This window comes from Episyrphus balteatus, chromosome 1 (assembly GCF_945859705.1).
Source record: "Episyrphus balteatus chromosome 1, idEpiBalt1.1, whole genome shotgun sequence".
Taxonomy (NCBI): Eukaryota; Metazoa; Arthropoda; class Insecta; order Diptera; family Syrphidae; genus Episyrphus; species Episyrphus balteatus.
The window spans coordinates 121,888,313-121,908,039 of NC_079134.1; the positions used below are offsets into that span (position 1 = coordinate 121,888,313).

Genomic DNA, 19,727 nt, shown 5'->3' on the forward strand with positions numbered 1-19,727 from the left:
ATGATTTCTAACTTACATGTTCGGGATGTGAGAAAAAAACTGGTGTGGAAGGACGACCGCTCCACTTTTGGCCACCTTCACAACTAGCTGTTACCTCCATACCAAGCACCTTAACAAAATTAAAACAAACAAATAATTGTAAAAAAAAAAAATTAAATTTACCAAAACTAAAAATAAAAAATAAATAAATAAAAATTTAAAAACTTACCGCCACCGATCTATCAACACTACCGTCTCTCTTTTTACGTTCAACAACTTCATGTTTGGAGTTTTCCACATCGTCTAGAGGTTTTGCACCTACGGATTTTTCTATAGAATTAGGATCATCACATTCGTTAATATTTGTTTGTCCATTTGAAATAGTTTCACTATCTAATGTCATCGTTTTGTCGTTTGTTTCCTATATCAACATAATATGAAATAAATTTAGTTGAGATTTAAAATTAAAAATTTAGATAGGTACTTGGTGAAATTCTAATTGTTTTTTTTGTTATATGATGGATGATGTAATTGACATTTTTACCATCATTTTAAAAGTATATTTCTGATTTCACCAATAACTAAAATTTGTACATGCAAACTATAAAATAATTGTATCTGAATAAAAATAAAAAAAATAAAAACAAATAAATAAATATAATTTGTGTATAAAAGCCAAAATTATATAAATAATTTGTTAGTATAAGTAGTATTATTAAGGTAAAGTTTAATAATAATAAACGAGTCTTATTAAAGATGTTAGTAAATGTAATTATAGAGTGCATTTGTATACGTAAGGTATAAAATTTATCAAAAATTCTATTGTTAGTTGAAAGACACACATAAGTTAAATGAAGACGCAGTTAAAATAGCAGTTATTTTCAAAAAATTGCAATCGCCATTTTGTTTTTGTTTCTTTTAATTCCATTGCTAACCTTATTTGAATCTGAAGTCGAATTTTGTTCTCGTACTTTTAATTGCTCGTCGGCAGCATCAATTAAACCTTGAATAGCTGTTACAACTATATTGTGTGATAATAATGAATTTTTTTTTTAATGAGTATTTATTTAAGAATTAAGAAGAAGGACAAAATTATAGCAGAAAACCAAACTAATGCTCGTTACAGAGATAGAGCGCAAATAAGTAAAACATTATCTAATTTTTAGCTTGTGCGCGCAGACTTAATGCAAAAATTATTAAATTTTAATTTTTTTTAATGATTGCTTACACACTTTTTAAAATATGTCCCCTTTTTATGTTAATATAATAAATCAACATGCTTTAAAATTGGAGTGCAGTTAAATTAGTGATTTAGTGTGATATATATAAAAAAAAACATTCTATTTTAAGTTTTTTTTTTTCAATTTGCTAGAAGAAGAGGTAAGCTTTGGAAATGGTACACACACCATTGTGCAAGAGAAACTTATGCTTGTGGCAAACAAATAAAAAATAATGAAAAATGAAAAAAGGATTTTCTCATGCCATTTTTAAAAGCGCAGTCAAATAAGACTTTCGATGCAGAATAAGTTCAACTATTTATAATTCTTCATTATGGTGTTATAAATATCATATTTGTCAAAACCCATTTTCATATTACTAAGATTCCATGATTTCTTAATAGACAACCCTTGCAATTTTGGAATTAATTGGTTCATATTAACAGTTAAGGCCTTGTTATAAAAAACTTTTTCTTTTCATTACTGAAAGAGAATCAAAATTTTAAATTTTAGATCTTGTTTTCCGTTATTGAAACATTATGGAATATCTTCGAACTATCGTAGAATTTGAAAGAAGTGTTCCTATGCTAATGCAAAAAACATTTTAAACATCATATTTTCTACCAATACTATCACACAACTATTTTAAAAAGCATATTAAAAAATCAAACATTGCAATAGGTATTTCTAAGAATCACGATTTAAATATACCTTGGGAAAAGTTATGAAATCTTAAGAAAAATATAAATTGTAAAAAAAGTGGGCAGATACATTTTTATCGATTAACTTTTGATTTTTTTTACTTGCCAATTTTTCTGATAACAGTTATATTTTAATTGTTTGAAAATTTACCAAGTAAGAAGCCGGTTATAGAGATCAGGAATATGAATCAGGAAAAAACTTCAAATAGATATTTTGTTATGTTTCATTTGATTTGAAAGACAAATGCTATACCAATTATAAATGACTCAAAGAATTTAGATTGAAATCCATTTTATAATAATGGATATATTATTTTTTGCCAAAATTTTATTTATTTGTTTTCCTGATGCAAATTCATTTTTCGTGCCAGCTGATTGACATTTCAAACAAAATGAAACAAACCGTCCGGACGGTCCCTCTGAAATGTTTCATTTTTTCCCCGTTTCACTGCAAACGAAAAACTTTTTCGTGTGTATTTCACTCAGGAAAAAAGAGAAGAAGGTATATTTTGTGGTTTTTCAACTGACATAAATTTTCCTGATAAAAAATACATACTATTCGCAAAAATATTAGCTACCACTTAATATTAGCGTTCACCATTAAAAAAACATATGCAAAAAAAAAAGATATTTTCAAAATCAACCTTCTTTTGAAAAATTTTTTGCTTACAACAAACGCCACAGAAATCTTCTTAACAATAGTCTGTACAAAAATACAGGGTGTCCCAAAATTAACGTCGAAACGAAAACGATAGATAGAGTAGGTGATGACAGTTATCAGAAAAATAATAAAAAAAATCAAAGCCATTTTAGTGAGGCGGCTTAGCAACAAAATCGTGCACTTTGTGATAAAAGCATGAAAGTAACATCGTTGGTAGTACTCAATATAAGAGTTATTTTGAGATATTGGGCCACCTTGTATTCCATCCGGAAGGGTAGATACAAGACTTTTTCTGTGTTGCACTCGATTTGTTGCATATCATAGTATAGGGAATGAAACCTTTTTGTTAATATGATACATGATTTTGAGGTATTTTCTAACGCCCGATCGAATAAAATCAATACCAAAATGTCTCGACCATCATGTAAAAAGTTATTGGACTCTTTATGAATTCTCTTTTACTCAAAGATCAAGAGTCAGATTATTACCAAGTACTCCTTGAAAAAAAGTGGTAGGTTGATAAAATTTCGTGTGGACGTTTCATATACCATAGAAAAAAATAATAAAATATGTCCATCAAAAAACTCAGGTCAAAAGGTGTTTTTTTTAGCGAGAAAGAACACTTTTGAAATGGTACCATTGCACCGCATGGAAAATTTTTGCATTTTTTTTTTAACCGCATATATATTTTATACATCGTATGAGAATCAAAAATAATCAAAAAATGAATTACATTTGCCATGGAATATTGAATTTTCATGCAAAACTTAAATTGCTTGCTTTTATTTTTTATTAAATTTTCACACAAATAAATGTTTTGAAGGAGTGAGGTGCAAAAGTAAAAGTATGAAAAATAATTGTGCAGTTTGTGATAAAAGGATCAAATTAATAGGATTGTTAGTACAATATGTAACCCTCATTTTAAGATATTGGGCCACTTAATATTTCATCTATGAGGATGTACATGAGCCATCTAATAACCTCAAATTTCACAAAATTGCATGTAAATAGCTTTCTGTGCATCGTTATAAACACCCTTATAGGTAAAATATTAGGTGGCCCAATATCTTAAAATGAGGGTTACATATTGTACTAACAATCCTATTAATTTGATCCTTTTATCACAAACTGCACAATTATTTTTCATACTTTTACTTTTGCACCTCACTCCTTCAAAACATTTATTTGTGTGAAAATTTAATAAAAAATAAAAGCAAGCAATTTAAGTTTTGCATGAAAATTCAATATTCCATGGCAAATGTAATTCATTTTTTGATTATTTTTGATTCTCATACGATGTATAAAATATATATGCGGTTAAAAAAAAATGCAAAAATTTTCCATGCGGTGCAATGGTACCATTTCAAAAGTGTTGTTTCTCGCTAAAAAAAACACCCTTTGACCTGAAATTTTTTTATGAACATATTTAATTATTTTTTTCTATGGTATATGAAACGTCCACACAAAATTTTATCAACCTACAACTTTTTTCAAGGAGTACTTGGTAATATTCTGACTCTTGCTCTTTGAGTAAAAGAGAATTCATAAAGAGTCCAATAACTTTTTACATGATGGTCGAGACATTTTAGTATTGACTTTATTCGATCGGCCGTTAAAAATTACCTAGAAATCATGTATCATATTAATAAAAAGGTTTCATTGCCTATACTATGATATGCAACAAATCGAGTGCAACACAGAAAAAGTCTTGTATCTACCCTTCCGGATGGAATACAAGGTGGCCCAATATCTCAAAATAACTCTTATATTGAGTACTACCAACGATGTTAATTTCATGCTTTTATCACAAAGTGCACGATTGAACTCTTTTTTAATGCTAAGCCGCCTCACTATTTATTTTGTGAGTTATGGGCATTTGAAAAAAAAGTCGGAAAAATGGTCACCCTGTGACGATTTTTCATGTGCCGTGACTACAAATCTTAATTTTTCTCATTTTTTTCTTTTGTTACGGAACCTTGAATAACCCTGCTATCAAATGCATTCAAAAATTTCAACTCAGCTGCATCAGTTTTAAAGAAAATATTACTTTTTTACCCAACTCAGTATTAAAAAATTTTACATGACTCTAATTCAATGAGCTGTAGTGTAAAAAAAAATGCACTACGATGTTTCGGCAAGTTGCCTTGAAAGTTGGTGTGTTCAATTCTCTTTTCAAAATGGTGTTGGGAATATTTCATAAATAACCGAGTTAATTTTTTTTCTTTAAGAAATTCGACTTTTTTTTAGGTAATTTTTCCATATTATTTAAGTTTTTGTATTCTGAAAGGTTCTGAAAGGGTACAAAACATAAATAATATGGAAAAATTACCTCATAAAAAAGTCGGATTTCTTAAGAAAAAAAATTTATCTCGGTTATTTATGGAATATTCCCAACAATGTTATACCATTTTGAAAAGAGAATTGAACACACCAACTTTTAAGGCAACTTGCCGAAACATCGTAGTGCATTTTTTTTACACTACGGCTCATTGAATTAGAGTCATGTACAATTTTTTTGTACTTAGTTGGGTAAAAAAGTAATATTTTCTTTAAAACTGATGCAGCTGAGTTAAAACTTTTGAATGCATTTGATAGCAGGGTTATTTAAGGTTCCGTAACAAAAGAAAAAAATGAGAAAATTAAGATTTGTAGTCACGGCACATGAAAAACCGTCACAGGGTGACCATTTTTTCGACTTTTTTTCAAATGCTCACAAAATAAATAGCTGCGATTTTGTTTATTATTTTTCTGATAACTGTCACCACCTACTCTATCTACCGTTTTCGTTTCGACGTTAACTTTTGGGACACCCTGTATATCTTACGGTTATTCGAGGAAAACAATGAAAGAGATCGAATTTATTTTAGAAAAACTTAATTTTTTAAGAGTGAAGTCAGAAAAACACAAAATTTTGACTTTTGGCTAATTTAAACAAAATATTTTATTGTATGAATATAATATCCAAGTAATTAAACTTAATTGATTTTATAAATTTTGATCGTGGAGAAGCACAAAGTTTACAAATTGTTCATATACTATAATTGCGATGGTAGGTACGCACCGTTTCAGAGTTATATAAGTAAAAAACCATTAATTTTTGTTTATTTACTATTTTTAAAATCAAAATATTTTCCTAACAACTAATTTTAGACAAAATAATATCGATGATTTTTTTTTTGTATTAAACTTTGAATAGCTTTGTTTGCACGTGTGAGGTTTTATGAGAGTTTCGGCAATCAAACGTGTGTACTGTGTACCTACATATTTTCAGCTCAGCTAAATTAATGACCATTCGAGCCCAATTTATCGCATTTGTATCAATCTTGCTATAACTTCAGCAGCTTGTTGATCTGTTCTATGTGTTCTTCATAAACGACAAAGTGGAATTTCCATTTGTTATCATCTTCAAATTAGTATCTACCGAAGGTGCAAAATTAAAGTAGAATGATTCCCAATTCCCAACCTACTGCCAATTTGAGTGCTGAGGTTTTTTTTTCAATCAGAACAAAAGTTTATAAGCTCAAACATTTTATATGTACCTATGTTTAGAAATTGCTGAGGGTCTTATGAAATAAGTAATCTTTCGAGCGCTTCAATGGCTAGAAACTTTATTTTTTTTTAATATAGGTAGATAGATATAAGTAATATTGTTAATTCTGTGAAATCTGATTCTTTGATATGATTAATTTTATAACACCATATAATAAAGATTTTGGGGTAATATGTTAATGACTTCAAGCAGATTACCCAGTCGTATCTGTCGTATTTGACTGTTTATTATGATATTTTATAAGGTTTAAAGGCTACCGTAAATTTAAAGAATTGAAAATAATGAAATTTTAATTACTTATTTAAGAAAAGGGATGCCGAAAGTTTGCCGCTTTATAAAATTCATGGCGAGCATCTTGAAAAATGAAAAATGAAAAGTCAAGAAATTTTTCCTCTAAAATGTTATATACTGTTGTGTTTGTCTTTTTCCATTTATATTTTTAATTTATGTTTTTTTTGTTACAAACTTATGTAAGTTTTGTTATTAACATGTCGCGTGTTATTTATATTTATTTTCATGTTTTACATCTTTGACCATGTGTTAGTGTTTTTTTGTTTTGTTTTGATTCAATGTTGTTTGCAAAATTATGAAATGAACCAAATTAAATAAAATTGCTAATCCAAAATTAAAACTTTAAAAAGTAAATTAAGAAAAAAAAAAATAGAAATATAATATTATATTGTGCATGATTTGCGAACTTTTGCAAAACACTTTTTTTTTTTGTTTGTTTTCGCTAACCTTTGTTTGGAATTGGTCTGAATTCATTTCGGCTATTAATTTAGCCATAGCCTTTTCAGTTTCCTCAAGTTTTTTCCTTAATTTTTCAATTTCCATTAATTGCTCAGATTCCTTATTTATTGGATGGATTGATTTTGCAAGTTGATAGCTGGATGATTGGCCAACGCTTTGCGAGGAGCCGTTAGTAGCAACTATAATGTTAGATGATGGCATGTCTCGAAGCCTTTGATCTTGGCAATTAATCCGGCTACAGAGTTCTTGTTGCTGGTTAGATCCTATAAAATTTGTTATACGAAACTTCATGATGCAAGTCTATTACTGATCCAATACGTATGTAAATAACATATTAGATATAGGATAATTTCCGGCAAAACCAAATGTAAAAGTTTAAGAGGTAAGGCTCATGTGATGTATGTATCTTGGCAATATGTTAATTTGTTAAAATTCAGTCTTTTAAATTTTAAATAAAAAAAAAAAAAAAAAACAAGACTTTTTGGAATATTTTTTGTAGATAAAAATACGAATGTATGTTTGTGTATTTACAAATAATACAGTCAAATAAGGAGAAAAAAGGGGTAAATCTCGGAATGAATGTTAGTAGAAATGTTTTTTGCTCAATATCTTCCTTTTGCCATTCTATAACATATCTCAAAAGTCTAGAAAAATCTCATGTCCGCTTGTCGCGATTTCAAGGTCAAATCGCGAAATGGAGATTTTCAAAATTAGCAAAAATAGGCTATGGTATTATATACACATATGATACATGATTTCAAGGTATTTTTTAATGCTGATTCCAAAAAATCTAAAATCAAGACAATCTGACGTCTCTGGAAAAAGTTATACCTGTTTTTCATCTGTCAACTCATATTATTATAACAGTTGTAAACTTACTCCCGAAAAACCCTTAAAAGTTATGGTAGATGAACCAAATTTTGAATGAAGATTTTAGAATCCATCATTATTAAAAATCAAAACAATCCATTACAAAAAATATATATACCTACGAAATAATGGTATTTTTTGATGGAGGGGCAAATTTTAGGATATGCACTAAAAAAGATTCTTGTTCATCTTAGGAATAAGTGCTAATAGGCTAATTTTTTCATTTTAATCTTTGTTTGGATATTCTTTAACTACCCTCAAAAATCTAAGAAAATCTCATGTCCGCAAGTCCTAATTTTCTTGGTTTGAATATAAGGTGCAGATTTGAAAAAAATTGAAAAACTGCTCTTCAGATATTTGTGTCAGATCAACATGAATAAGGTGCATTACTTTTCAGGGATGGTCAGGTTGACTTGTTTGTGAGTTTTGTTGGAATAAGTGTTAAAAAATACCTTTAAATCATGTCGCTTATGTTGGTATACATATAAAAATTTAAACTTTTCTTATTAATTTTTTAAAATCTGCACCTTATTTTCAAACCAAGAAAATTAGGACTTGCGGACATGAGATTTTTTTAGATTTTTGAGGGTAGTTAAAGAATATCCAAACAAAGATTAAAATGAAAAAATTAGCCTATTAGCACTTATTCCTAAGATGAACAAGTATCTTCTTTAGTGCATATCCTAAAATTTGCCCTTCCTTCAAAAAATACGATTATATCGTAGGTATATATATTTTTTGTAAGGGATTGTTTTGATTTTTAATAATGATGGATTCTCAAATCTTCATGCAAAATTTGGTTCATCTACCATAACTTTTAAGGGTTTTTCGGCAGTAAGTTTGCAACTGTTATAATAATATGAGTTGACAGATGAAAAACAGGTATAACTTTTTTCAGAGACGTCAGATTGTCTTAATTTTAGATTTTTTGGAATCAGCATTAAAAAATACCTTGAAATCATGTATCATATGTGTATATAATACCATAGCCTAATTTTGCTAGTTTTGAAAATCTCCATTTCGCGATTTGACCTTGAAATCGCGACAAGCGGACATGAGATTTTTCTAGACTTTTGAGATATGTTATAGAATGGCAAAAGGAAGATATTGAGCAAAAAAAAATTCTACTAACATTCATTCCGAGGTTAAACCCTTATTTGACTGGATTAAAAAAAAAAAACAAAAACTATAGTTTGTATTTGAAGGTATAATGATAGATGAAAAAATGCTTTGAGGCAAAAAAGTGAAAACTACCAAATAGATTATAAATTAATGTAAAATACTCGTGTTCGCATGCAAATTCAAATGAAGTTAATAAACCGGTTTTTTTTTTATTTATTCAGAATGCAGCTCATAGTAATTTTTGAAGCACCAAAAACACAAAATTCTAAAGATTCGCTTAAATTCCCCTCGACCTTCATATAATTACCCCCTTTTAAAAGGGTACAGACCAAAAAAAGTAAAATAACGAAAAAAAGAAAAATGTTGAGTTTTGAGTCCTTTTTATCAAAGTTATAAAAAACCTTCCGAAAAAAAATTGGTCACCTTTAAAGTTCTCTAGAACTCTGCTAAACAATTTTTGTTTTGTGACGCTATAAATACAAAAGTTATTAATGCTTTTTTTTTTGTTTTCGTTTTTTATCTTTACTTTTTTCTTAAATCTTTTTTTTACCAAATCTTGAATATTAAATGATAACTTAGTATCTTATAGCTTTGTGTAACAAGGGAAAATTCAGAACCTGCAATTTTTTTTATTTTTAGGTCTCATTATTTCGTAAAAAAAGGGGATTTATTAACAAGAAAGTATTAATAACTTTTTTAATTACCTAAAGGGATACAAAAAAAGTTGTATAGCAGAGTTTTAGAGAATTTTAAGGTGAACAATCTTAATTCGGAAGGTTTTTTCGTAATTTTGATAGAAAGGGCTCAAAACTTAAAATTTTTCTTTTTTCCGTTTTTTTTTTACTTTTTTTTGGTTTGTAACTTTTTAAATATTCAGAATATCGAAAAAAATGTTTTTAACATAAAAAACGAGAAATTTGATTTTCAAAGTTTTTTTGTATACACAACTTTTATGTCGGATAAATAGAAATTGAAATATTTAATATGAAATAAAATCCAAGATGGCGGCCGAAAGGTGAATTTCTCGAGTGCGAAAAATCAGGGTAATACTATTCAGCCAATGCTCTATCGAATGAGCAAAAAAAAAATTGGGGGTGGTACAAACTGCTGGGTCGCCCATATATGAACATCATAAATGCACTGGACTAACAGGCGGATTTGTCCGTACGTATAAAAGACAGTGGAATACAACATTGAAGGTATAGAGGTAACACAAGTTAAAAAGGCAATCTATTTAATTGAAACTTCGGAAGTCTTAAGGGCTCAACAAAAAATTGATTTCTAATATGTTTCACGAAAAACTAACTAAACGTTGCCAAATTATTCACAAACAAAGAAAGGAACGAAGAAAATTGAACGTGGCTACGTTATATTAGTTTTTCATGCAACTTATACTTATTATGACATCAATTTTATGATGAGCCCTTTAAACTCACTTTAAAGTAAGTGATTGCCTTTTTAGCGAGATGAACTGGAGGACTGGAATGGCCGAAAAATAGTTTTAAAAATTTCATGGTCCAAGTTATAAAAAGAAATAATTCCCATATCTGTTATTTAAAAATAACTAAAGTTGCATGAAAAAAAAAATGTTGATATTGACAAATTCCAGATGATAATATTTAAGAAATGTTATTATTTTTTTTTGTCAAGAGTGATATTTTCAATAACCCTTGCCCTTGCAAGGGATTTCACCTAACTCTTGGTCAAATCCTCTAAATCTGTCAAAACCATTTTCATTTAAAAGATAAGAGTAATTTTTAGCATTTAAACAATGCTGCTATGTACCTTTATTTGTGAATTTGATTTTTTTATAACAATAAATAAAATATACACTAACGAAGAGAAAAATAACAAAAATAATAAAAAATTATTAAAATTATTTTTATTTTAAGTGGAGTGATTGAATATAATTCAATACAAGTTCAAGTGACCTCAACTCCAAAAATTTTATAAAGCGTTTCGCCCACTGTCGTACCTGGGCGAAACGCTTTATAAAATTTTTGGAGTTGAGGTCACTTGAACTTATATTAAATAAAATATACACTGCGATTCACTTGAATAAAGGCACTTATTTTAGAAAAGAAAAAAGCAATTGGAGCTTTGGTAAGGTAACTTACCAAATTCTAGGTATTTTAAAAAGCAATTTATAACAAACAATATAGCAAAAACAAAAATCCAAAACAGAAACCATGTGGCTTCAAGTTGCGTTTTTTCGCAACTTTTCACAAAACACAGTGGTGCACTAGAAAAAAGGCAGGCTATCAAATCGAGTAAAAATGATGAAAATCGGTGGATCAAACTGGTTTTAGTTTAGAAAAGTGAAGCGTTGCTATTATTTGTGCATTTTAACGAAATATGGACCAAGAGCTTTTATTATTAACCACGAAAAAGAAGAAAATCGAAGTTTGCACTGGAAATGCATTTTCACAGTGCACAATCACGAACTAAAGTGAAATTACATAAAATGCTTAGTAACATCTTAAAAAGTAAGAAATTATAGTTTTCCATAACATTTACATTCGATGAAAAAAATGCTAGTCCAGTGAACTTTCGTCTTGATCCAATATGCATCAGTTTTATTTCTATTGCGATGTGATTTCGGGCATTTACCTTATGGAATGCTCATGACGTTTGTTTACCCATAGTGTTAACCACAACGAAAGCTTCCACTGTTATTTGTTTGTCAAAATTTGCAATTATTTTCGAACCATGCAACTAAAAGTTAATTATTGCATATTACAAAAAAGTATTGTTTTTCTATTACACTTTTTAGCGACCTTTGTTGGTGATGCAAAAAATGTACCTCCTTTCTAAATCTAAGAAATAGGATTAATATCGTTCTGGAACATTTTAGATGGTTTGTTTTCCATCCAAAAACCACTCACTACCCCATTTTTGTTTTCTTCAAATGCAACCGTAAATAATGAACTTTTTATTCTGCCTTATTTGACCATAATAGTGGTCTTATTCTGAATTTCGAAGCTTTTTTAATATTGTACCCAATCTTTAACTTCAGTGAAGGTACAAACCATCACACTAACATCAAATAAACACCACTTTTCGTTTGATTTTAGAGCCAACGTTTACGGAACGTGCAGCTAGTTTTGGAATTATTTTTCTCTTTTGGCTCTTTGTCTAGTTGCCTCATGCTTTACTTTTACATTAAATCACTAGTTTACGTTAATTTCAAAATAATCTCATACAAATTTAGAGTATTTACCAACACCATTCACGACTGTGCATAGTAGAAGTGCATTTTTAATGTTAACTTCTATTTTTGCATTTTCTGTGGTACCTAATGGTGTAGCTTTTAGTGCAGATTTTGTTAAAATACACAAATTATTACAAAGTTGCACTTTTCTATACTAAAACTAATTTTTTCCACGCTTTTTCATCGTTTTTACAAGATTTAAGAGCCTGCCTTTATTCTAGTAAACCAAACAAAACACAGTGTTTTGTCAGGAAATGCGAAAAAACGCAACTAGTAGCCAAACGGTTTCTGTTTTTGGTTTTTTGTTTTTACAATATTGTTTGTAATAAGTTACTCTTTGAAAATGCAAAACCGAAAATCTGTTAAATTACCAAACCACAGCACCTATGGCTTTTATCTCTTGTAATATTAGTGCCTTTATTCAAGTGAACCGCAGTGTATATGAATATATGCTTTCTTTAAAACTTACGTTTAAAAAAGGTCACTCTGGCGTATACGTACTTTTTTTATACATTTATTTGTTAATGTATTTTAAACATGAAAACATACCTACTTAAAAATGTCTTTGTCGTAGGTACAGATGCACCGACAGTGCATCTAAGCGAGATGTATTTTCTATACGTATACTTGTTTTAACTACACTTAGGAGCAAAAAAATGGAATCAAACTTTTGCGTTTTTTTAAAACGTTAATTGGCCAGGATGTAATTGACATACATGAATGTTAATTGCACCATTAAAAAGCTTGAAACAAAGGCTTTAAATCAATACTAGGAACTTTAAAACCCGTTCACTTTATAAGGATCCAATCAACATAAATGAAGCATGTAAGCAAAAAAAGACTGAAACTGAAACAGAGAGTATCTGGAAAATTTAACATTTTAAAAAAATTAAGTGCAATTTATTGACAGATAACGTCAATAGTAACGGTAGGAAAAAAAAAAACTGAAATTGAAGCAGAGAATATCAAGAAAATTTAACATTTAGAAAAAAATGAAGTGCAATTTATTGACAGATAGCTATGATACTATCGTATGCATTTTGAAGTTTTTACCAACAATTAAAAGTAAAAAATTCAAGCTTTTAAATGAGACCATAAAACTTGAAGAAACATTATTTTATCCATTGCAATTTTTGTTTTAAATAAAAATTATCTTTTTTGATTCCGTTTTTTTGCTCTTAAGTGTAGTACCCATTCACTTGAAAGAAAAACCGATTAAAAAACAGATGAGGGCATATTTTCTGCAAACACCCACGGTTGAGTTAGGTTGAATTTTCGAAATAAATCAAAATAAATACCTAAGGACCTTCCTATAAATTCCGTTGAGATCTTTAGAGATTTCAGAGATGAGTTTACGTTTGTTTAGAACAAATAATTTCATAATTTCAAAATTAAGCTTGCAAATATTAAACGAAACAAGTGTATTAACCCTCTGTAGGCACACCTCTTTTTTGCGAATTTGGTTTATACTTTTTCATTTCGCTAGAACCTTTTTCGGTCTCACTATTTTTTAGAGAATCATATATGAAATTGATGTAGAATTTTCCAAGGAATCCGAATATTGAATTCACAATTAAAGAAAAATGTACTTTCACCCTTATAAAGACAGTTTTTTGTGACCAGATTTTATTTTTGTCCTGCCAAATTCGCACCCGTGTGCCGACAGAGGGTTAATTTTGTCAGTTCTATTATATTTTTTTTCATTATATTTTATTTATTTTATAGGCCATATTATGAGTCATACTTTAATTGTTCTACTTAGACTGGAGAAGTTATTTCATTGATAGATGAAGCTTTTTTTATTTTGTTTTTTTTTTTTCACCAATTTTTTTAAAACACCAAAAGGTGACAATAAGCAACTTTTACCTCTTTGATGAACTTAATTTACGCATTTAAAAAAAGTTCTTCAGGGTTTTCCACAAGTAATTGCTCCAATTGAAAATTGAAAAGCTCCTGTCATTTACTTTATAATTTATGAACGTGCGAGTCAATACGCAAGTGAGTTTGATTCTGCTCGTATCTTTACCATTACACAAGTTGGTAAAGTAAATATTTGGGGAACCATGGATAAAGTTTTATAAAATAAGATATAATTTCCATTACTAAAAAAAAATAAAGACGCTGTAGCTCGCGCTGGTGCTGTCAAAAAGGGTATCCAAAAATACCTTTTTAAACAGCTTATTTTAATCTTTAAAGACATTCGACGATTAAATCGGTTGTCAACTTATAATAAAATATTTAACTAAGGGCCAATTTTTCAATAGTCAGTTAAACAGTCAGTTAGTACTTATTCCTAAGGATAGAGAAAAAATCAATTTTTCAACAAGCTGATATAGCTTATTCCTAAGAATAAAACTATCTGCTTCTTTCAGAGACGAATAAAAATTATTCTCAGGAATAATCTCAACAAAAATATTGTGTCAGTTGTCAATGCTGTTTTGAAAGAATTTTGAAAAAAATACAGTGGAATACAAGAAAACAAAAACAATCATGAATAAAAATGACGTTTAATTTTAAATATTTTTGAATCTGACAATTTTTTTTTTGTTATTCTGTAGAATAAATTATTCTTGATTGAAAAATTCAATGTTTTTATCTGATTGTTTATGAGCTTAATAACTTTATTCGTCGAACAGTTAACTGACTGTTTATTAGAAGATTGAAAAATTGGCTCTAAAAAAAATTTTAAAAATATTGTTAAAAGTTTTTTTTTTCATAGAAAAGCATACATTATGCTGCAAGTATTTTGCCTTTAGTATTACAACATACATTCATCTTACATTTTTTTTTATCAAGTATTATGAAAAAAGGACATATTTTAAAATTTGTAATTAATTAATAAATGACGAAAAATAAGAAAATGTATGAATAAAAAAAATTTTTAAAAAGTATTCAACCACTACAATGAGCTTACTTGTATGATGTTCTCTCCACCCTGATATTTTTTTAGGGGAGTTTAATGATATATGAAATTATTTTTGTATTCAATATTGATTGAAAAAGTTTTACATTAAAACGGATTGTCAGCAAAAGCATACACAAATAAAAAAACACAAAAAAACTTGCCTAATTTGGTGCCATTTTGTTCGTCAGCTTTTTTATCTTGGCCAAACACTTCTTTTCTGAAGGTAGGATCAGCTGGTGCTGGCCCGTATGGTGCATTGGGAATTGGTTTTTTGAAGACAATCTACATTTATAATGAAAAATAAAATGGAAATTATATTGATAGATATAAATATTTATAGGGTAGATACCTTCATAATTGTGTAAACGAAGAAAACTATTATTCCTATTGTGTACAATGGCATTATAAGTCCCATACTGCTTCCTTTTGGTTGGGCCTGGTGAACAGAACCAGCTCCCATTGGAGGACGCATACCAGGAATAGGTCCAGGCTAAATGAAAAAAAAAAGTTTAAATTAATTGATTGTATATCATTTATTTGGTCAAATGAGAAATTTATTTTATAAATTATGTGGAGGACTTTGAAAATTCCATTACGAGTTACGCCTTAAGAATTTTCTGACCCCATCCTATATCTAAAGAAGAACTACATACGAGAAGTGGTCAGGATTCAGGAAGTCATTTACGATGTCGTAAATGGCATTATATTGTGCAGACGCTTGCGCTTCGAACAGGCAAGAACTGCATTGCAAACCCGCTCACTCGAGAAGGCAAAAGATTCGGAAGACCAAGAAAAATCATGGCGGTGAAACTAGAAAAAGAGTCAGTGAAACTTGGAAAAAAAACTGGCGGGAGCTGAAACACGTTTCCGAAAACCAAACCACATACGATGGCGCGCAAGTTAAGTTAAAGCCCAATGTTCCTTGGAACCACCGACGAACTTAATTACTTAAAAGGTCTAATAACCTGAGTAAAAAATTAAATGTTCACAAAAATCGAAATTGTTATTACTTAAAACATTGGAACTAGAAACGAGAATTCAGATCTATGATAAGTCCCAAAAAGCACATTTTGGACTTTTATTACTTGCGATATAGGTACTATATATCAAGTTATGCATTCGTACAAAAAAAAAAAGTTGAGATAACATTTTTCCATGACATTACGATGGTAGACAATGCCAAAAAAGTGGGTCCCGGAAGTCCGTCTGTCTGTCTGTCTGTCAGTCTGTCAGTCTGTCAGTCTGTCAGTCTGTCAGTCTGTCTGTCTGTCAGTCTGTCAGTCTGTCAGTCTGTCAGTCTGTCAGTCTGTCAGTCTGTCAGTCTGTCAGTCTGTCAGTCTGTCAGTCTGTCAGTCTGTCAGTCTGTCAGTCTGTCAGTCTGTCAGTCTGTCAGTCTGTCAGTCTGTCAGTCTGTCAGTCTGTCAGTCTGTCAGTCTGTCAGTCTGTCAGTCTGTCAGTCTGTCAGTCTGTCAGTCTGTCAGTCTGTCAGTCTGTCAGTCTGTCAGTCTGTCAGTCTGTCAGTCTGTCAGTCTGTCAGTCTGTCAGTCTGTCAGTCTGTCAGTCTGTCAGTCTGTCAGTCTGTCAGTCTGTCAGTCTGTCAGTCTGTCAGTCTGTCAGTCTGTCAGTCTGTCAGTCTGTCAGTCTGTCAGTCTGTCAGTCTGTCAGTCTATCAGTCTGTCAGTCTGTCAGTCTGTCAGTCTGTCAGTCTGTCAGTCTGTCAGTCTGTCAGTCTGTCTGTCTGTCTGTATAAGGAGCTACAGCCTAAACGGATGAACCGATTAATGTCAAACTTGGTATGTAGCGTTATTTGGCGACTCTATAGAGGGGTTTTTGGAATTGATTTTTTTGGACCAAAAATAACGGTACCTGTCATATACCGATTTTAGTAAAATTGAAATATCTCCAAAACGGCTCCAACGATTTTGTTTAAAAAATTCAAATGTTAGTTTTAAGTTAAGGTCTATCTTTCAATGAAAAAATTTTTTTTGGAAAATCATTATTAACGGTACCTGCCATAGAACCGTTTTTTTTTTCAAATCCGATTATCTCCGAAACCGCTTATTCGATTTCAACGAAACTTTTTGTGAGGAAGCATTTATACAATTTTAATATAAACCAAAAATTAAATTTCCAAAAAAATACAAAATGGCATACCAATTTTATTTTAAAACTTTTTTTCCAAAAAATCATTTATAAAAAATTAGTTTTTTAAAAAACGGCTCTAACGATTTTGAAAATTTTTTTTCTAAAAATGCATGTTAATATATCAATCAAAACTGCATACTTGTTTTGGAGGGCAATTTAATTGCAGATTTTATTTTTTTAAACGAATTTAATTTTTTTCTTCAAATTTTTATATAAAAAGTCTTAAAAATTAAAGCAACTTTAACTCTAAGAGCAAGTTCGTGCGACCCAGTCGTGCATTTTATTTTTTATAAGTCCTCTTACTCTCCAGGCTTTAAAAGCAAATTCATGAATACCAATAGGTTAATTCCGTAGGATTTCGATTATCAATCATACAAAAATTATGAATAAGTTTGTCTGACCCTAGTTCCTTCATAATATCTTTCTTGGTTCTATTTTTGAAATAATAGAAATTTGCCAAATGGCGTTGAGGTCGCTTTATTATTGTCATATTATAGCGATTTGATGAGTGATTCCGTCAAAAAATGATTTATATATTTATAAAATGAAAGTCTTTCAAAAATTAAGATTAATGTGGCAAATCGGTATAAATATGCATTTATTTAAACATTGTGGAATAAATAAATATTGACCATGAATTTGTGCGCTCTGAAAGTATCGTCGTTTGGCGTCGTCGTCGTCGTTCGTCCGCAATTTAACGTAGGAGGAGATGGAGAAGGTCGTCTATAAATATAGTTCGAACTTATTTTCATTAGTTTTATGCAGATTCTTTTTCATTTTTCAATGTTTGTCTTTTAGTTAAAAACAAAATAAACAAAAAATGAATCTGAATAATGCATTGGCCATTATAAGTCTTGTAAATCGTATGCGTTTTTTGATAAATGAGTCATATTAATTAACAAAATTAATTAACTTATCAATACTGCATAAATAAGTGATGTGTATTTTATTAAATTTAATGAATTCTCCTCCCCAAAGTGTTTTGTAGAACAAATAAAATTTGTCAGACATCATTCTCAAAACAATTTCCTGATTTATAGCAACACATTTTTTTTGTTTTGTTTGTGCAATTAAAATATTGTACATGGAACGAAATCCGAACAGAATCTAGAGTGATTTAGCAAACAATTTGGCACAAGTTCAATAATATTTGATGCCACATTTTGGGACTAATTTTCAAAAAAAAAAAAAAAAAATTACACACACAACCAATTTTATAAGTGTTGGTACATAAAACTGGTATATGATTAAGAAAGAATGTTTTTTTGTTTGTTATATTATGTAGATATCCTATCCATTTTCGGTTCAAAATTAAAAACAAAAATTATATTTTTAACTTACTCTTCCTTCCACGATTCTTGGGGGTGGATTGCTAGTAGATTTTGCCCTTTCAATAATGGGAACTGTAGGTGTTGCTGGAATTGCTCGACCCCGTTCCTTCATTGACTGGTATATAGATTCCGGATGTAGATGCGATGGTCTTTCTTGACGTAAGCCTGGATAAACAAATGAAGTTATTAATTAAAATAATAAAAACGGTTAGAAAAAACCATTGCGCTTGTAATTGTAAAATCAATAGAACACGAAACAAATAAACCACAAATGGAATTATTGACAATGGTAGGTATTGATGATTAGCCTCAAGAACACGAGATTAAAGCACGAAGAAATACAGGAAATTTTTAAAATTTGGGTCACTTTGGAAGAATAGATACAAGCGTTTTTCTGTATTCCATTGTAAAGTCAATGAAATTTTTGCATGTTTTTTTGTATTTGAAATAGATTTTAAGTGCCGTAACAGTTTTTAGATCGATTTGAACACTTCGAAATGATTTCAGATTATCCCTTCTATGTAATGAAGCGTCCACAAGTCTCAGTTTAACAAATATAGTTACCATAAATTAGACACATACTATGTTGCGTAACGTAAACGACATTAAGTCATTAAGTTTATTTTTACTTAAAACTTGATGAAAAGTTTGGCTAGGTGAATATCGATTTAGGAGTTAAGTTCGCAAACACTTGCTAACTCTTCACAATGAGCTATCTGTCTCTAAGGAAGTTTTTCATTGCAATAAATCCCATCTACTACACTTTTTCCTTATTATAAAAAGTTACCATTGTTCATGGAATGCCCCTATTGTACATGTGTGCATTTCAAAATACATACCTATAATGAAACATTTTAAAACATGTGTTAATTTAAATTCTGATTGCAGTCAAAATACTAAAAAAGTGAAGAAAGTTTTTGACTTTTCAAGAGCATAAAATATGTGCAACTTTAATTTATTGTTGGATTTTTGTGGTTATATTAAAAAGACAAACTTAACATTAGTGGCATTTGTCAATACTTTTCAAAAACACATTTAACATTAAGTGATTTTGTCGATAATTTGTTTTAATTATTTTGTTTGCGTCGTAACTGTGGATCACTATGGCGTATGTGTAACTTTTTTATATTGAAAAATCTTATTGGTTGGTACAAATTGTAAAATATGGTAAGTCATTTTTGTATTTGCTTATTACACTTTTTAAGAAACTTTTTCGTTTAAAAATTACGACAGATAACACACTGGTCTGCAAAATTTATCTTTTTTTCTCCTTCGAATAATTTTT

At 29.6% G+C, this 19,727-nt stretch overlaps 1 protein-coding gene across 9 annotated transcripts in view; it reads right to left on the reverse strand.

The window, feature by feature from the left end:
* LOC129918235 (resistance to inhibitors of cholinesterase protein 3) overlaps window positions 1-19,727 on the reverse strand; it is a 39,943-nt gene that overhangs the window by 4,985 nt on the left and 15,231 nt on the right. For 3 of the 9 annotated variants that reach the window (XM_055998650.1, XM_055998682.1, XM_055998658.1), the window contains 7 exons: window positions 18,453-18,607; window positions 15,316-15,456; window positions 15,128-15,248; window positions 14,976-14,996; window positions 6,847-7,121; window positions 209-400; window positions 17-109 (listed from right to left, as the gene is read on the reverse strand). In XM_055998650.1, coding sequence (XP_055854625.1) covers window positions 17-109; window positions 209-400; window positions 6,847-7,121; window positions 14,976-14,996; window positions 15,128-15,248; window positions 15,316-15,456; window positions 18,453-18,607 — 998 coding nt within the window. Of the gene's footprint in view, window positions 1-16; window positions 110-208; window positions 401-914; window positions 1,001-6,846; window positions 7,122-14,975; window positions 14,997-15,127; window positions 15,249-15,315; window positions 15,457-18,452; window positions 18,608-19,727 lie in introns of all 9 variants that reach the window. The other 6 variants (XM_055998702.1, XM_055998689.1, XM_055998695.1 and 3 more) reach the window with 4 other exon arrangements.